Source organism: Triplophysa rosa, linkage group LG14 (genome assembly GCF_024868665.1).
Source record: "Triplophysa rosa linkage group LG14, Trosa_1v2, whole genome shotgun sequence".
Lineage (NCBI taxonomy): Eukaryota > Metazoa > Chordata > Actinopteri > Cypriniformes > Nemacheilidae > Triplophysa > Triplophysa rosa.
In genome coordinates, this window is record NC_079903.1 from 16,043,740 (window position 1) to 16,064,239 (window position 20,500).

Genomic DNA, 20,500 nt, shown 5'->3' on the forward strand with positions numbered 1-20,500 from the left:
GTGTGTGTGTGTGTGTGCGTGGGTGTGTGTGGGTGTGGAAGAAGACGAAAACAAGAGTGGAAGAAAATGGTGAACAGTGAAAGTGAGTGCACCTTGCAAATCCAAATTCAGTCTGACTTTCTTCTGCCGAACACAAAATATGTTTTGAAGAATGTTTTAACCAAACAACATTGGCCCCCTATTGGCTTCCTTTCTATGGACACAGAACCACTGAGACATTTCTTAAAATCTCATCTTTTGTGTTCCACGGAAGTAAGAGTCATATAGACGCACGCGCCTGGTCCGAAGTTAACTTCCGGTCTGTGTTTGTTCATCGGTCTGGCTAGTAGCTAAAAATATAACTATGTATACTTTATTTAATTTTTATTCATATGAATTAATATTCATATTTTATTGTATAATTAATGGATTATGGAATTTGGATTATGGAATTTGTTCAGTTTGATTGTATATACATTTTATGAAATAAACAATTTTTTGAATGGGTTTAGCCAAGTAATGGTTCTACTGGTAACTCAAAATAATACTGGCTAGACATACTTTTAATAATGACAGAATCATTTTTAGTGAACTGTCCCTTTAACTGGTTTTATTGAAGTGAAGATATTATGGATTTTTTGGCCTCAATAAGTTGTAAATGTACAGTAATCACAGTTGTGGATCACCTGCTCATTCTTTAGTATTTTAAAATAATTGTAAATTTGCGAATAAAAAATTCCAAAACATGCATTTTAGCAAGTTTATCTTAGCCTTATTTCAACCAGATTTTTGAGTTCCCATTTTTACTGGGCTCTTATTGGATGCTTTCTCTTTATTATTCGGTCCAAAAGTTATCCATATCATTTTTTTTGTTTTATTTTATAATTATGATGGCACAATTATATTTTGGTCTACCCACTAACATTTCACTCAAGTGACCCTAAACTTTTGACCTATAGTGTATCTATACCTATAACATCAGTATATAAGATTAAGATTCATACACTCAGCTTTCTAAACATCAGCAACAACTTTTGACTTGATCTCTAGTGCCAATGCTATAAATTTAGAATTCTAGTGCTTTTCAAATGATGTTGTCCATGATGCAGAGAGAGATTGCTGATATGTTACATAAGTGAGCCTGTCTCTGTGCTTTTGTCTGTGTCTATCAGTGGGGTAGAGATGATGAATGTGTCAGTGGGAGACAGCTATTCTCATCTCTCACTGCGCTCACTGTCATCTGCTGCACATCTTATGATGAGCTCATCAATAAACCCCACCCCCTCCACGCTGTTCAGACTAAGCTCAGCAATTCAGAGTTTGACAGATTTTATTCATTTGTACTGATGTTTACGTAGTTATGGCAGTAGGAGCTTGTGCTAAGCATCTGCTAAATGAATAATGTGTTTCATTTCAAAAAGCGATTTTGTATCAGCACAGATTTGCTATCAATCTCACATGTTTGTTTTGTTAATTTGGGGGGTGAAATGGTGTTAGATTTGCTAACCTTGTCTGTAGTGTGTGGTGCGACTTCAGCGTCCTATTTCTGTACTTCGCAGTAGTCGCAAGGTGAGCAGGATCTGTCCCACAAAGGTGGCATCTCTCCTGGGGTTTGGTGCAAAGCTGGTTGGGGTGATGCACCCCCTCCCCTTTTCTCAAAGACACGCCTTCCTCCCTACAGTTTCTCACTCCCCCCTTTGAGACAAAGCATGCTTTGTTAGTCCTCTATACTCGGTTGCCCCAGAGATGGAAATTAAAGTGACGGCTCCAGAAGCAAGAGGTTTCCCTCCTCCACCATCATTATAGAGGTCTCTGTTGCCGCAGATCCACCAGACAGGTAGATGGGCGACAAAGATGTCTCTCGCCTCGTTGTTGACATCTGCCTCTAGGCTCAGGGTGATACAGATGCGTGGTCTGAGAGGTAGAGTTAGCCGCAGTGAGGATGTATACTCTTGCAGTCAGGTCACGTAGAGGAGCAACAGCCAATCACAAAGCAGCAGCTATGCCTCCATTTTGAAGTTCCCGCGGAGGGGAAAAATCAGCAGATGTCCTGGTTCTCTTTCTGTTTGTTAAAACAGAGCGCAAGCAAAACTGTAGCAAAAAGAGAAATATATATATACATGAAGAGTTTGGTTCCAAAATGAGATGACTCCGTTTAAAAAAAAAATTAAAAATCAAGTTTTTTTTATTGTGCATTCCAATTAATATCAATCAAACTGCAGTTGGTTTGTTTTTATTTAAGGCATAATAACTACAAAAATACTATTATACTAACACAATGAAACACAATAAAAACATGATAACATAATAAAAAAACATGATTTTTAAAATATTTGAAAAACGGAGTTATCTCATTTTGGAACCAAACTCTTCATATGTACATATATGAGTGTGTGTGTGTGTGTGTGTGTGTGTAAATTTAGGTGTTTAAAGACTATCATAAAATATAATCAAATTTATTATAAAATAAAAAGTTCGATAAAAGAAGATAATTTAGCAAGAAATGTAATATTAAATATATTATTAAATGGAATTTTATATTATTATATTATATTTAAAAAATGTATGTATGAATAAATAAAAACGTATAGAAAATCATTATGAAAATAGAAGAATATAAAAATATAAATCTTATTGTTTTAAATATTGAATAATTATGCAGCAATGAAGCCAAAACAATCCCAGGACACCAATGCTTTACAACTCACCGTAATGACACCTGGCTTGTGGGGTTGCTTTGGTGATCCCTCCCATTGCATAATGAGGTTATAAGTGCAAAATTATTTAATGCCTGTGTATTGGGCCAATTTAGCATTTGCACTGAGACATTTGGAGCTTAAATAAGAAAAGCCCCTTACATAAGATTGGACAATGGAGAGCTGCATTGTGTCGAACGGGGGGCACCTTTCCTCTAAGACGGAAGGTGGTGAAAGATGACAAAGAAGAGTATTCAATGTTGGCGGTGGGTTTCTTTTTGGAGAGGATCCAGCCTCCTTGCAGAGGGGACAAAGCTCCCCCTCTGAGCTTCAACAGAGCCTCTAAAGGCACCGGGTTCCACAGCTGCCTCCAGCTCCTCCCATTTGCCTCCCATAATCCCCACTGAATGACCCCCGAAACCCCTTTGCCTCTCGCACGCTGGCCGGTACGCCACCTTGAGCCCACTAGACTCTCGTGATTCATTTCTCTTTTAGTCTACAAAGCCGTCAGCTGTCGAAACGTTCCCTTCAACACTCCGGCTGTAGGCTGATATTAATTGCAACAGATCGTCCGCAGCTAATTATCTGTGACCCTTCTAGCCACGTAGGAGTAGCATGTGTCTATGCATCGGCTGTGGGTTTACATTTGGGAATTTGCATGTACGAATATTCAAACGCGGGATGGTTATTTGATACTTTCCCAGTAGATATATCCAGAATTATTATAATGTTTGTTTGATAATCTGTCGTTGGAATTGGACTCTGGTGATGGTGGAGCTGTGTGCTGTTGAGCCGGGCAGAACAGTTGCTTTTCAGGTCAGGATAGGGGACCTCCAGAGCCAGTTATGTGACCATGGCCTTCTAGAATTATGTTGAGTGAGTACAGGGGGAGGGGTGTGGCCCGTTGACCTTCACCAATTGTTTCTTTGGTACACGTTGCTCCCGAAGATACAGTTTTACTGTACAGCTGTATATTATAAATCATGTCATATCATTAGTAGCAAACAAACATTTGCTTAATACGAATCTTGAACAGTGTGATATTATTGTATGTAAATATGATATATCATTTAGTACGGTGATATATAAAATAACCATTTTATTATCATTTGATTCCATAACTGTACCATTCTACTGCCGCAATATCTTTTGTAAGGATTAAAAATGTGGAACATTGGAGTTTTAGGACTAAATTCTTTAGATCATTTGGTATTTTTGGATTGGAAATAAGGATTATGGTCTCCCTTCTCAGTCACATGAAACCTTCGACCGCAGACACAGAAGACATTGATAATTGCTATTTTGCTGATTGCTAATTGCTATTTGCTTCTCAGCTTTCGGCAAGTCCAAATGTTCCCCAAACATTTAGCTGTTATGCAATTTGGGCTTCACCAAAAAAAAGAGCAAGGAAATGTGTGTTGAACTGAATGAAACCTTTCTCCTGATTTAATTCCTGCCTTAATTTCATTACTAACCCCTCAGTCTTCATACTAAAGTCCGATGCGGATGGAGAGATAAGTGGGCAACACGTGCGCTGAAGACTTCACAATCAGTGCTTTCAACTTTCGGGTCCAATGTTTCATCTCCCTCACCCACGCAGGGCAGGTGCAGTCAGAACGGGCAGTGTTTCAGAAGCTGCTTTGTGGTAAAATGTTAGTACTTTACTCTGTCTGGCCAATGCCAAATTTTAGGAAGGAGGACAAAAGCCAAGTCGATTGTGAAGACACCCACACCCCTGAAGCGCATAGATGCTTCTCTGTTCTTTTTTATTCCGTTTGGTAACTCCTTCAGCAGACCTGGATAATAGCTACGGTTACGTATGCATTTTGGCTGACGGTGTTGAATGAGAGACGGTGCTGATTGCGACTTTTTAGACATGAGATGTTTACTTTAAGCGGCCGAAAGTGGCTTGGAGTTGGACCCTAATTGTGTCTATATACCTCACTACTTTGTGTCTATATACTGTACCTCACAATTGCCGTCACAATAGCCAAAGGGTGAGTGAGATGGCATGAGCACAGTTCTAGAACAGCCAGATGTATATTACACACAAATGCCTGTGTCTGCAGACTTCGCACATCTGTGTGCACACGCAAAATCGGTTCCCTTGTGGGTATTTGTACACAGTGTATGTTCATTTCAAACACACACACACACACACACACACACACACACACACACACACACACACACACACACATACAGTCTGACAGTATGTTCTTCTGGTGTTGAGAGCCTTAAAAGGCATTGGGGGTGTCTCATTTTCAGGTTGAGTTCTTCGGCCTTGCTTGGCTCCTCAACCCCATTGCCTCACTCAAATTCCAGCTGTACGAAATGGGGAACAGATTGCGTGCATGATGTAAAACGGCAGGCATTCTCTCGTTTCCATGGATAAGGTCATCTGTCGAGTAAACTCTGAGCAGATTAATACACATTATGAAAACTAGAAAAGCGAAAACAACAGCAGCCACATGGGACGAGCAATAAAAATGTGCCGTGCCCAAAAAAGAAACTTTCCGGTGGTCCCCGAAAAGTGGGGGGGAAGTGAAAGAAGCGATAAGGAGTGGGCTGAAGATTGAAACTTGGCTCGGGGTTACGAGAATCTGGAAGATTGTGATAAAGAACCAGAGCAAAGAGCTGGCCCTGGATCCCTAGGCCTGGACGCCTCAGCCAGCTCAGAGCAGATGACTCACCGGCCAGAGGAGGAAGAGGAGGAGGCCTGGGCTGGAGACGACTCGTAGCAATTTTAGCAGTGCCTGGAAATGATGGGGCGTTGGGGAAAGCGGGAGCAGGTTTGGATGGTCCTGTAGGTTGTTCGGGGCAGCTGTGCCAGCTGACACAATCTCCCTATCTTTCAGACGGGTAGTGTTTAGACATCTTTGACGGACAGCAGGCAAGCAAAGACAGGTGTGTTGGGGTCCGAGCACTTGTGTGGAACCCAATACCTCCTTAGGGAGATGCTCTCAACGAGTTGAGGACAGGGAGTATGTGAACGGGAAAAGTATTTAGATTGGAGAAAATTCTTAAGGTCGTAGTTTTGGTTTGTTATGCTATTATGCGTTATGCTATTAAAGTCATTACGCTTTGCAGGGGCTCAACAATTCTGTACCTTATATTCAATTTATTAAGCTATAGTTATTTTCCCGGTGTGCATTGTTGCAAAGCAGCTTTACAGAAAACATTTTAGAACAGAAAATGTTTTTAAATAGAAATATGCAAAACATTATGCAAAAATATCCCATCTAGAAAAAACTTTGATGAAATAAAACATCTCAATAAGGTCTCTCAAGCTAAGCTAATAGTTTCCCCCGGGTTCACAGACATCTACCAAGCGGCCTTAAAGTTTCACCCTTGTTAAGAGGCAGACTGAAAATGCTGAGGACGGAGAAATCTTAACACAACTTCTCTTTCAACTTTCTCCTCTCTGCATCTTTCTGTTGCATTATTTATACTATAAAAAGGAATACAAAGGAAAGTGTGAGGTGGAGAAGGATCTTAATTGGGTTGTCTGAACTACACACCGTGTCACCAATAGACGCATGGCCAATAGGTTATTCCCCCAATTCTCCATAGCCTAATGTAGATGACCATCATTCACTGTTAGAATAATTTGTGCGAGCCTGGAATTCACACCAGCTCCGGTTACCACACAAGCCCTTTGGAGATTGCAAACACACTATGAGGCGGTACACAAGTGTGTGTGCCATAGAGGTTCTGCCCTTGTAGCATAATGCAAGCATGTTTTAAAGAGAATTAATACATGAGGAATTGAGAAGGTGCAAGTGAGGTTGTGAGTTGGTGTACACAATTCTGAACATGAGGGTACTGCAGTATATGTAGACACGTGGGGCAGGCATTGTGTTGGGGTGCATTCTGTATGACAGGTTGAAGTGTCTAAAAGCTCAGACTGCAGTTGTAGTCTGTGCAACACTCGAAATCATTTCAGCAGTAAATTCATTGGCTGTAAAGCATGGCCGACTCTAACAAGGAGCAAACGCTAAAGCATGTATGGATTTTACACCTTCTCTCCGTTCCTCTGCAAGGCAAAGGCGACTGGTATATTTAAACGACAGCAGTCATAAATCACAGACTGTAAGACTTCCAATAAAAATATCAAAAGGTAAATCTTTATTCAAAGACATAACTCAGTCATCGTAATGCAAACGCCAAGTGTTATGTGATGTGCTGGTTAGGCTACCGTGTTGTGGTTTCTGTCTGTGGATTTGAATTCACTTGAAGAGAATTCTCCAGGAATATCACCACATTCTCGCTTGACTAACAGTATTGCATGTTGCAGATTTACGAGTGTAAATAACAGAATGGCTGGTAGTGATCTGGAGAGCTTAGGTTTAAGAAATGTGAATTTAGTATTACAAACTTTGAAAGTGTCTTTGAAATGTCCCGTTTTGGCGCCGAGGTCCTGTTTCTTTCTTCTGTCTCTTGAGATTCGCAAATGCAGTTCCCTCTTCTGAAATCTGCACAGCACACCCGTTGAGTTGGTCTCGGCTGCCTCATGAGTCATTTCCTCATCAAAGTCAGTCACAAGCCCAAAGACCCTATCTTTAGTTTAAGATCGATGTGTAATGCTGTAAAATGCAAACATAGAAAATTTATGCAAAACACATTAATTAATTATTTTGCAGTTTTCAGACATTTTGCTGAACTTCTTTTGATTTATTTGGAAGAATGTCACATGTATTTAGACAGCTGCAATGGAGAGTAAATTATGATAAAACTTTACATTTTTGTGAACTACCCCTTTAAGCCAAACCAGAGAAAGTGTTTCTGCAAACACAGCTCCCAAGAGCCTTTGAAACAGTGTTATGCACCTGGCAGGCAAGTTAAAAGCCCCTCTTACCTCTTATTCTTCATCTTTCTGAAGAGTTTGGTTTCTCTCTGAGTAATGTCAAACCCCCTTCTCGGTGGGTTGGATATACAGAATAAAGAATCTCTTTTCTCACTCTCTCTCTCGTTCACTCTCACTGCCTGTTTGTGTCTCTCGCTCTCTTTTTGTCCCTCTGTGAGGTCTTCGAGGGGTGCACAGGAAGGTCTTGAGAGGGTGAGAGAGAACATGAGGGAAAAGATGAGGACGGCTTCCCAGTCCAGGCATCCCTTCAGCTGTTTGCACGGCATGGGCCCCGTAACCATGGCAGTGTCACGATAGATGTGGGGGGATGAGGGCGGCTGAGGTCGAACTGAGGAAAAGGGGTGGTCAAACCCAGCACTTCTCAATAGGAATGACATCACTGAAGAGGAATTCACTCTTTCTTCCAGATCCTTTTGTTATTCTTTGGAGATCTTCTATTCCTTTACACTGCGGTTTTCAAAAGCTTGTACTGTGAGAGCAAAGCTGAGATTGTTACCCTCTTTAAAAAAGTGAAATTACTCAAATGCTTTATATGGCATCTGCCCTATAGTGGCTGCTTACATGGGTTACTTCAGGTTTGGAATTTGAATATTCATCCACACTAGATCACTGTTTCTCAACGTTTTCGGAATCGTTTTCTGTATATCATGTCATTTAGCATTATCATTATTATTATCAGTCACTTAAAAAAATAAATACTGAGGGTGTCCCCCAGATAACACTTGGTTGGGAATCACTGTACAAGACTATAAAATACAGTTTCGGACTTCAGTAGAAACGGTGTCCAAATTTCTTTCCCTATCGTCCCCCTTCCACTTCACTGTTCGTCATTACATAAGCACACGCAACACCCCTCCGTTGCCTTTCTGTTTTAAAATAAAAAACACATGACATCATCGGCAGCTGCCCCATAATATTTTCAGTGTCCGTCAGTTGCTGTGGTGATGTCTTATGTCATGCGCCTAAACTGGCCCCCTCCCAAACGTTCATGTATACACAACATAATGAAGCGCACGGACTCCAATAGGACCCAGGTGTCCCCTGCTTTCATTTCCCTGTCCCCCAGTCCACACTTCATCGCCATGTCGAAAGAATGACCCGTGCGCTCCTGTGGGACTCATCTATGTGGAGACGGCAATCAAAAGTCCTTTGATGGGTGGACAGGAAAATACGAGTCACCGTGGAAGGGAGATGGCTGTTTTTTTATTCCACCCCCAACTCATTCTTCCCCTCTCTCTCTCTCTCTTTCTCTGTTTAGGTCTCTCGTCCTTTTTTCTCTTTCTCTCAACACTAAAGCCAGGAAACATCTGTAACCTCGTGTACGGGCAGGGTCTGTACATTTTAGAGAATTTGGGGGCTATTAGATAGGGGATAGAGGCAGCAGGAAACTAACAAACTGGTCAGATTGGATACAATGTAGAGTACATTTTTTGGGGAAGCATGTTTCGTTTTTTAAGAGATTCTCCATGTATCCCATCATGACACATTGGTTTCTTTTGTTATGGGGCGTGCAGCTGTTTAATTGGTTATTGAGTTTGCTGTGATCATTTCTATAGGTTAAGAGTCCTGTCAATCAATGCATCAATCCATCGCTACGCTTTGGTCTCGTGGGACTTGTGATCATCATTTGTGATCTACATGACTCAGCAGTTTCCCCCCACAGTACAAGCCCTGAGCATCTGGTTTAGGAAACACGTTTGTGTGTCATGCATGCTTATTTTGTACACTAGCGTTGGCACGGAACAATAATTCAAAATAACGTGTAAAGATAAAATACAGTTCCCCAGTGATAACAATAACAATGTGTTCGTAATAGCTAAATCACCAAAGTGGGGCTTCATATAGCAACAAGATTAAGGAATGTATGACTCATCTACTTTATAACTGTACAAAAACTATTTAGTACAACAGTGAACAGAGCCAAGGCGGCATTCCCCAGCCAACTATATAAAACACCTCCACACTGCCTAATAGCTTTAGTTGTTTAGCATAAAGGATACATTCAAAAGTATAGATAAGTAGATTCATAATGTTTAAATATGACGTTCTTAAAGGGACAGTTTATCCCAAAAACATTTAGAAAAACGTCTCCGTGTTTTTGTGTCCAATCATACAATGGAAGTCAATGGGGGCCAGTGTTGTTTGGTTACCAATGTTTTTAAAAATATCTTCGCCTTCTGCAGAAGAAAGTCATACAGGTTTTTCATTTTGGGGTGAACTTTCCCTTGAATTTTTTAAGAAACAGTACAAAAGGCTATTATTATTATTATAGTATAAATATTGTGATATATATATATAATATCGCTCACTTCACGAGGAGACAGTCAGCCGAAGAGCGGGGTTTTCCCTTTCTTTCTAAATGTTGATGTATGTATGTGTGCATGTGTGTGTGGGGGGGGGGTTACGTATGTGTTTGGAGGGTGGTAAAGAAAACTTCCCATCACTCTCAATGAGATTCTCCCCTATGGACAGAAACTTAAACATGTGTCAGAATGTTGCACAGAGGAAGAAAGAAGACCCTGAGTGACCTCTTTTTGTCCCCCTCCCCATCTCCTGCTGACTATCTCACAACAGAGATCACAGCCTCTACAGGACCCCTTTCAACAGGCACTCAACATATCAACTCTGTCTGTTCACATACTAAATACCATTGTTGAGTTAATGGTTATTGTTTTAAAAGTTACAGTTATTTAGGTATAATTAAGTTAAGTTTCAGTTTTGTTGCAGCATACATCATCTTTGCCATTTGTATGACCGGTGTTTCTATAAACCCCATCTCTCTAACAAATCAATGGTGATCTCTGCTCTAATCTACCGTCTGATTGGTCCGTCACAGATTACTGTTGGGCCGCCAGCTGTGGGGAGCTCATCTTTTTTCTTTTTTTTTTGAAAGAGACCATCCATGATTCTGAGATTCTTCGATCTGACCGTATTAACAGACCTTCATATAGCTGTCTGGGGCCGAAGCCAATTATTTTCATGCTTGTAAACAATAGAAGGTTAGAGGAAACCGGAAAGCACTACTGCGCCGTAGCGATAAGGCCCGATTCGCTTCCCACCCTCTCGGGAGCCTAGAGATCCTGGCTTCGGATCAGTTTAGTGTTTTTTCGCCCCCATCTAGTTCAAGCGGATTTTGTTTTTACTCCAGAATGTGAATGGCCACGTTTGACTGCCACACTGTGGTGTGATGTGATTTTTTTGTGGTTTCTGTAGGACACATGTCCCAGAAGCCTCCTTTCATGCGAGATGTTATAGCATAGAAGGATTAGTAACCAATCAGAGCCCGGCAGTCATTTAATTCCTTTTGAGCCCGTATTGAAACAATGGCAATTGTGTGTGTGGCTGAAACCTTTTTATATACTGTAGGAGAGACGGCGTAATTGTAGCCAATCGCCAATATTGTATCAGAATTAATTGAAAGTGGAGCCTTCTCGGCGTCTAATGAAAGACTTTCTGTGAATAGACTGACGAAAATAGTAGCATTGCCAGGCGACTGTTATTGCAGCTGCTCCCATACCTTCAGTCCGCATGTAGATCATGGTATTTACATGGCCAGATGCTCTAATGCCGGTTGTTTGTCTTCCAACACAATGTCTGTAGCCTTTGGTATAATGTGATTGATTGCCAAATGATTGATGGATTCACTCTTTGTTAGCGCATACGATAGTTATAAGCTTTGTATGTGCTGTCATACAGACAATGCTCTGTAGTCTTGTTTGACTCAGTTGAGTAAAAAGAGAAAATAAGCCCTCTGTTATGAGAGATTCCTACTGGTGTCAGCTGATGATATTTTATGTTGCTTGTATGCAAGACGAAAGCATTCCATTACCTTGTTTAGTTCTAGACACCATCAGTCGTGAGAACTTGTACAACCTGCAGCGCTTACGCTAGAAGTGGTAAAACACTCTTGGGTTACTGAAGGTTTGTGTATGCTTTTAGAAAACAAGACAAGCTGCTGTTATGCTTTTATCCTCCAGGCTTGTGTTATTGTTGTCTGGAAGCTTAAAAACAGTTGCATCTAATATAACTGATTTTACATTAAAGGCATAGTTCACCCAACCCAAAAATGAACATCATCATTTACACACACTCTTGTCATTTCAAACCTGTATGACTGAGTTTCATCTGCAGAACACAAAAGATGATATTTTTAAGAATGTTGGGAACCAAAAAACAGCGGTACCCATTGACTTGCATTGGTTTTGTGTTCATACTGTACAATAGAGGTAAATGGGTACCAACCAGAAAAATCATACAGGTTTGAAATGATAAGAGAGTAAGTAAATGATGACAGAATTTTTATTTTTGCATGATCTATCCCTTTAAGTCAATGAATGTAAGAATTATGAATAAATCAACCTGACTTTACTAGGTTACTAACAAAAGTAAATTTTAAGGGTTGCTTTAAGGTATCAACGGCACATATTTACTTCTTTACAGTGTGGTCTTTTTCAGTGGGAGTATTTTTTCGGAAACCTCTTTTATTGCATAACACAGAAAATTTACTCCATACTCCAAAATGTGCCGTCCTCTAGCTTTTCTGTGCAATTCTGTGTTTTGCAGTGTGCTTCAGACTACATTATAAAACAGGTGTTAACTGAGATTCTCTCCGTTTCACTCCTTTAGGAACAACAGAGCGTGTTTGCTTGATTCAGGGCACCGTAGAGGCACTCAACAGCGTCCATGACTTCATCGCGGAGAAAGTACGGGAGATGCCGCAGAGCGCTCAAAAAACAGAGCCGGTCAGCATACTTCAACCACAGACCACCGTCAACCCCGACCGTGTCAAACAGGTGAGGCCTCACTTCCCCTGCCAAGCCTTATTTCCTGTTTCATCCCTTTCCTGTTCCCTCTCCATCCTTGTATTGGAATACATGAAAGAGAATGTGAAACCTTTCTGTTCATATCTGACTTGTTTACTTTGAGGGTGAAGTTTGGTATCAGTACTGCCTCATTTTGATCTAATACTCATGTAGTACATTTGGGAGATGCTTTTATCACTGTGAAGTGACATTCAATGCATTCACACTATACATTTTAGCAGTATTTGTTTCCTTAAAGGGATAGTTTACCCACAAAGGAACATTCTGTCATCATTTACTACCCCTCTTGTCGTTTCAAACCTGTACGACTTTCTTTCTTCTGCAGAACATAGAAGATATCTTGAAGATTGTTGGTAACAAACATTGAGAGACCCTATCCAGTTTTATTGTATGGACACAAAACCAATGGTAGTCAATGGGTCCCACCGATGTTCGGGTACTAACATTCTTCAAAATATCTTCTTTTGTGTTCTGCAGAAAAAAGTCACACAGGTTTGAAATGACAATAGGGTGAGTAAATGACAGAATTTTCATTTCTGGGTGAACTATCCCTTTAAAGTCGAAGCCCAGCCCCATCACAAATACTTAGGACTAAAGTCACGAGACGAATTAAACTGTTGGCAGAGATACTTTAATGGTATCATCCTTTTTAATAAACACAGTTAACTCAGTCGAACAGGTCACAGTTGATATGGCATTTACGTTAACAGCAAACAAACTCTCTGATTCTGAGTGCGTTTCAATTAGACAAGCCATTGATTGCGTACCGGCTATCTATTTAAGAGATTATCGCCACCGGTCACTCCATTGTTATGGTCCATTGATCTGCCAGGCCCCTGCATTGTTGTCATCCACAGCAGTGATTCTTTTCCTTTGTTTATTCTATACTTAATTAAACCGCCCTGAGGACAAAGAGAGAGCAGGCTGTATTCATGAATAATGTACAACATGCTGCCTATTCAGGTGCTTTCATTTTTAGTTAAGCTTGTCCATTAAGAAAATGTCCTCTGTGTGCTTATTGAGCAGTCTCTGTGAAGACAGGGCCGTAACCTGAATTCCTGGAACATAAGTCCAAGACGTTCACCCCTGCGGAGTCGCCGACCTAATTATCTATGCATGTAATTATGGAGCTTATTAGTGCCGCAACACATCTCACTTCAGTCTACACTATTGTCCCTGCTGGAACAACACCACCGCGAGTGCTTTCTGCATTCTGCTGCAGTTTGGCGATCAATATTGTGTACGGTGATGCGGAAAGACTTGGAGTGGAGGAAAAATATGTTTTTTTTTATAGTGATATACAATTAATAATGCAAAATCGAAACATATATTCATTACAATCCAACATGGTGTGGTCGTATGATTTCGCCTTATAGATTTCACCACATGTGCAGCTGTTGTGCCATGTATCTCATTGCAGTACACATCAGGGAACAGGCAGAGAGTAATTTTGAGTAATATTACGCAGCAGCTGCCGATCTCGGGTATAACAACCGCTGAGCCTGTAACTCAGAGCGGGAGCATGGCTAACGCCTAACTTAATCCAAGATCTGCTCCTCCACGCCCACCCACAACACAACACAGGAAAGCTGATCATCTGTATGGCTCATTGTTTCAGACAGTGTTTAACCGTACCTGAATTTTTAAGTGCCAGCCTGCCGTGGCTTCCTTTAGTCAGCACGAGTTTCCTCTGATCTTTTCCTCTGCGCAGCACTGCCTGCATTCCCATATCCTGTTTTTTCCCCATCCACACAGAAAGGCAGGAGTCTCTTATTTTGTCTATAGGCATGCACAGGAATACACTGTCTGTTTGCGTTTTTGTCACTGAGGGGATGCAGTTGTATGTGAGCAAACAAAGCACTTCATTGAATAACAATTGTAATGTAATTTATTTAACTGAAAATCTATAGTGTGGCATGTTGCACTGGGAATAAAGATTCAAGACAGCTTTCATTCAAAATTACAATTAATTCAATTAAGTTACTTTGTGTTATTTATAGATGGTTTCATTGGACGCACGCTCCTGGCCCGACGTTAACTTCCGGTCTGTGTTTAGTTATAATATAACAATTTATTTTATATTTAATTTATATTCATATTAATATTTGATTGTATGAAATGAAATTAAAACTACTCAATAGTGATCGATTCCTACCGGAAGTTAAGTTTGGGCCACATAACGTTTGTTTATGCTGTTGCTGGTTAAACCTTCTATAGGAAAATATTAAACCACTGATAAAGGGGTAGTTCACCCCAAAATAAAAATTCTGTAATCATTTACTCACCCTCTTGTCATTTCACACCTGTATGATTTTCTTCCGCTAAACACAAAGAAGATATTTTGAAGAAAGTTGGTAACCGTGCCGGCACCCATTGACTTTTATTGTACGGACACAAAACCAATGTAAGTGAATGGGTGCCAGTTATCAACATTCTCCAAAATTCGTACAGATTTGAAATGACAAGAGCATAAGTAAATGATGACAGAATTTTCATTTTTGGGTGAACTTTCACTTAAACGTTTATGATTATTTACACTCTTTAAAAAAGGTGCCACAAAAGGTTCTTTACAGTGATGCCATTGAGAACATAAAGGTTATTCCTTTTTTACTTTTTATAGTCTAAAGAACCTTTTTGTTTAGATGGTTAAAGGTATGGATTCGTTGATCCAAAAATGGTTCTATGGCATTGTGTAGCATCTTTTTTATAAGTGTAGATTAATAACTGCAACATGATAAACGGCTCCCCATGCCTTGCTTATGACTTTAAAAAGTGGAACAATTTCCCTCTAATCTCTATTCTTCAGCATCAAAGAGAACAGCATGATTTTCTCTATGCATCGCTGGTCTTTCCTGTAATAACCCACAGCATCACTTCTATTATATTGATGAGTGAGATTGCCTTAAGTGGCTGCGCTGTTTCAAACCAACCTTTCCCTTCACGACACCACCAAACCCAGCCTATTTAATTATCCTGCATCGTGAATCTAATAAAAGTTCTCACTGGAGCACTACACACACGCACACAAAAACAGCCAAGCGAAACACTGCTGTGTGTTCCCTGCTCGTCTTCTAAATTAAAAGCGACATCAGGAAAATTGCTATAACGTCTGAAATTGGGAAAAAACTCCCTCAATAGCCCCCTGCCCTCCCCTCACCGCTCCCAGGAGGGATGGCGATTGGCTAAAATATTTTATGCCTTTTTTAACCTTCAAATCCATCAGCCGGCCAGAAAAAGGTCACTGTCTCTCTACGGAGTATCGATCTCATTTCCAGAGGAGCCAATGGTGACGAGGCTTACACCACATTGGTTGTTGGACAAGGAAGTACATGTTTTAATGCCAAGCTTTAATCTCTTTCGGGAGAAAGGACAGATGCAGTTTGTGTTGTGTGTGTCTTTAGTATTTGTACAGTGACAATTTTGTTGGTTGTTGTGTTTATACAGTCATATGACATATTTGTGGACAGAAAAATTGTGTTTGTCTTTTTCTGCACACCTTTGTGACTATCAGCGTTCTCTGTTAATATCATTTTCACTTTATGAAACATCAAGCCATGAAATATCCAATGGATGATACAAGAGGATATTAATAAATCAGAATGTTGAGCATTATTATCAGGGATTATACTGGGCATTTCAGAAGAATTGACATGTCTATATCAAGTCTCACAGTCTGTGTCGATCCTTAAAGCAAGTTGTCCCATGGATATTGGACTCTTGTGATCTCATTTTGTGTATGTGTGAGGGGGATGTACTCTATCCAAAGCTCGCACATCTCTAATCCCGAGCCAAACCCCTGGGGATACGAGTTGTAACATTCTTTGATGGATGCAGGACTTGAGCTGTCTAAAATGGCATATAAATCAATAATAAATCAGGTCTTTATTAAATATGCATTTAGTGTTGCTCTGTGTTTGGGTTCTGAAGAGATTCGTGATGTCAAGGCTAGCAGTTCAAGGCTTGGGTTGTTTAGATCGTACGTGAAGATGGATATTTTTAGGGCTGTCTGTTTATTGCGTCGACTTTTTGGGCTGTTGATGTACAGCGTTGATTTAGTTTGATAAAATATATATACAGTATAAAAAGAAATGTTTGAAAACATATTTAATTTTGCTGCCTGACTGTGCGGGGGTTGAAATCCTAATGGGATTTTCTTCATATACAGTATTTTCTTAGCAGATATACAGTAGATGTGATACATATTCACGTTTTTAGTTATAATCAAATGACAGATAGACTTTCTAATGTGAGAATATTTCATCCAGATGGATGATTTTGGATATTTATTTATACCACTAAATTATATATGAGTTTGTTATGAGATTCCAATTACAGGATGTTTATGTCTCATTATGATGACGTGGCACATACACACATACACCGTAAGGTGGTCTGGCTATTAGGAAGACCCTATTTTGGAAATGCCATGAGCTCGGTCATTACAGGACAGACTATTTTTGGGTGCGTCACCACTTGTGATTGTGCTTAGGGTTATTTAATGCATTCTAGAGAGCTGAGGGTTAGGACTGTTGTTTACAAAGAGAGAAAATGTTATAATTCTTACTGTCCTAAATGCATTTAATAATTGATTTTTTTGGAACAATTTTTGTTCGCACCATTTGTAGCTAAATTCACATTTTGTTTCAGTAGATGCATTAAGTCAAATTTTTTCTGTTTGGTTGTGCATCATCACGTGACTGGGTGAAAAAAGTAAGTTTGATATGTGTAAGCAGTGTAAACTAAGTAGTCCCTCACCTGTTGCATCTTGCTCCAGCGCTCAAAATAAAAGACAGCGATGAAAATCAGCAGCAGGCCGAATGGCGTTCCTGCTTCCTGCGTTTGAGTCTGCCAGAAAGAATTACACAGGGTAAGAATTGAGACTTCCTCAGCTGCGACCTCTCACATAGGCCCTTGCAAGCAAACAGCAACCTCTCACGACAGTCATAAGACCAAGGTGATGAGGAGGAGGAGGACTGGCTGTTATTTTTAACTCGTGTGGAGCTTTTTACTTTGTTGGTGCCAGCAGCAAGAGCACACGGGCACAGGCAGATGCTGTGTAGAGATGTGCGACTAAGCCCGGGATCAGGAGACAGGCGATTAACCCAAAGGCAAGCGCTTAAGACTTCAAAGTGCAAACAGCTACGGCTGTAGAGTCAGGCACTGTTTCGGGGACAGGGGCGGGGAGGGGTGCAACAGTTGCTCTGTGCCCAGGCCTTATGGGATCCGCCAGGGGTCATTGTTCAAGACCTTTGCCACTGGTTGGAATAGAGACCTTGATTTTTCCCTCCGTTTTGCATACATTAAAATCTGTGAAAAAAATTGAACTATATTCTGTGTTCCGTCTGAGTGCAGACAGATTTGCTGCTATGAAGACTCAGGGGGTCCCATCTGCCCGTTCAGCAAAACCCACACAAATAGAGACTATATGCTTTGATTCATTTGTGCAAGATGCTCATTATTTTAGTTTTTTTTTTAGCTTAATAAAAGGAAGCTATACAGTCTACATAGAGAGTACATACAGCACACATGTCCTTCATGGCTGACCAGTCTTTCATTGCCCATTACCCACAACCCCCTGCAGCATCCTCCCGACAATTCATCGAAGACTTCGAGTCCCAGATAACTGGTGGCGCAGCAGCAGACGTCTCACGCTGTCTGTCTTTTGCACACTTATTTCACTGCCTCATCCTCGCTCTTACTTTCACTCTTATAGATGGAGGGTAGAGACATCCACCTCCTCTAGCTCAGCACTTGGATGCATTCAGTGAAATGAGTCTGCATATAAAGTATGTCGACGTAGTTCGATTTTGACCCAAGAGTCTCAGTTTTATCAGCACTTCTCCTGCCAAATGCGATCGTCAAAGATTAAAGTGTCATAAAGAACAAGAGCGAAGAAAAATAAGCTGATGCTAATAGTAGTTTTATATTAAGAAATATTTTACAAATAAATATAATGTAATGTATAATTATAATATATTGGAAATAATTAGTGTTTTCGTTAAGAATCTATCATCAATTTCACAGTGTGAGTATTTAGTAAGTAGTAAATGTAAAACAACATTGATCATGTTTAAGACAATGTTAAACCACTACGCAAATAATCATGCACGCTGGGACAATTATTATGTTTGTTTAAAATTGTTGCAACATTCACTATGTTGTAAAAAACATGTGGCGTCATATGGATGATGCGGAGAGAACGTCGAGAATTTTGCATAAAAATAACCATTAATCATTATTACAGTTTATTTTGTTATACTTATTTGATTGTATTTATTATATTTGTATGGTTAATTTATATTTTATTTTATGTATTTTATTTATATAATATTTATATTGCACTGTAAAACTTTGCTGTAATTTCGCAGCAGGTTTGCCAATAACCTACTGTAGATTTAATGTACAATTTAGTTTTAAGCATAAACTTACCTAGTTTATATACTTTTCTGTCATAAAACAAGACTAAATATCTTGGGTCACTTTTCTTATGTAAATATAATTTAAGAAGTTTTAAATATTTTTACAGTAAACAAGAGAAAAAAAGCTTAGGAAGAATGTCATTTTTTGCAGTGTTGCTGTGCTAATGCCAGTGCTTCTTGCTCATTTTAAATCTCAAAAGTCAAAGTGTTTTAATTTTGATTAAAGTAATTGAAAACAGTACTAATTGGAAAGTATATTAAGTAGTAATTAAATCTTCAGTAAGTTACTGGCAAACCTGCTGCAAAAACTACAGCAAAGTTTTACAGTGTGTACATGCATATTTAATTAAAATATTAAATTAATTTTTATATTTATATAAAAATATACAAATAGGAGATTGCGTACATGAGGGTGTGGACTATTTTTACTGTTTCAATTTCTTTTTTTCTGTACTGTTATCCAATATGATGTTGGATGTTCCATTTAAACATTCTTCTGTTAATTCCAGCAAGGTAAAAAGTTAATGTGAGAGTAAATATCCTGTCAGTGGTTTTTCATTTCTATGCTAACACAGTTGAGCTGAATGAGTGTTGGAGCTACAGTAGCAAGGCTAAACAGCTTTTGTGAAGATACCTTTGTAGGCAGCAAGCTACATCCTTGAGGGATAGAAAGAAAAGAAGCTAACAGCTTACAAAAGAATCAAACGTAAGGCTGAGCCGTTCAGCACCCCCAACCTCTCGCTCTGCTTTTCTCTGCTCGCTTTCGCTTTGTTCGTATACACCCGTGCAAACACGCACCCCCACAGACACACATCCTCCTTCACTGCACACACACACACACATCTACCCACTCCTCTTGTCTACACTGTTTTCTTCTCTCTATCTGTCATTTTGACAGTGCAAATATTCAGAATGTAGAATTGTCAAAATGCTAGTGGAGGGCTGGGGCTTTTTCATTATAAAGAATAATTAACTATCAAACCACAACACATGTGTAGCAGATTTATCTGGCAATGATCAAAGAGATCAATCGCTAATTGTCGACTCATTAATGAGTGAACATTTCAAGTAACACGGATGAAATTAATCTGATCTTTATCTCTTCAAAAGCAGCTCCGTCCTTCAAACGTGCATGATGTATGTGTTTGTGCGGTATAGTATCTAAATGGTGGATTTAAGTGAATGGTTGAGAACATGTAAGGCGGGGGTTGGGAGGGTGGTTGCTTGGTTGCTATGCATCATTCCGACTCCCTTTCAGTCCCCCTTGAATGCTGGAGTTGAGTTTCCATGGAAACACTGACCCCTGGGAGTCGATGCTTTTCAGGAGGAGCCTATTTTACCTAGTGATTCACAGCTCAGAAAGTACAAGAACAAAACACACAAACATCTTTATATTTTTTTGTCTAATGTAAATGTTTAGCGCTGTATTATATTTCTCTTAACAACATACAATGTTGTTTTTAATATTAATAATAATTTAATTATAATTATATTGCATATTTCTGTTTGCTTTGTCTAATTTTGTTCCAAAATAATTGTAACTTTACAGTATGTATCTTAGCTAAACTGAATTTGATTGTTGGTTTCATTGCTTAAAGGGATAGTTCACCCAAAAATGAAAATTCTGTCACTATTTACCTCTTGTCATTTCAAGCATGTATGACTTCCTTCTTCGGAACACACAAAAATTATATATTTTGGAGAATGTTGGTACCC

The 20,500-nt window shown here is 39.6% G+C and overlaps 1 protein-coding gene across 2 annotated transcripts in view; it reads left to right on the plus strand.

The window, feature by feature from the left end:
• Positions 1–20,500, plus strand: part of nova2 (NOVA alternative splicing regulator 2) — a 43,186-nt gene that overhangs the window by 13,670 nt on the left and 9,016 nt on the right. For both annotated transcript variants that reach the window (XM_057350410.1, XM_057350411.1), the window contains one exon: positions 12,169–12,335. In XM_057350410.1, coding sequence (XP_057206393.1) covers positions 12,169–12,335 — 167 coding nt within the window. The remainder of the gene's footprint in view (positions 1–12,168; positions 12,336–20,500) is intronic.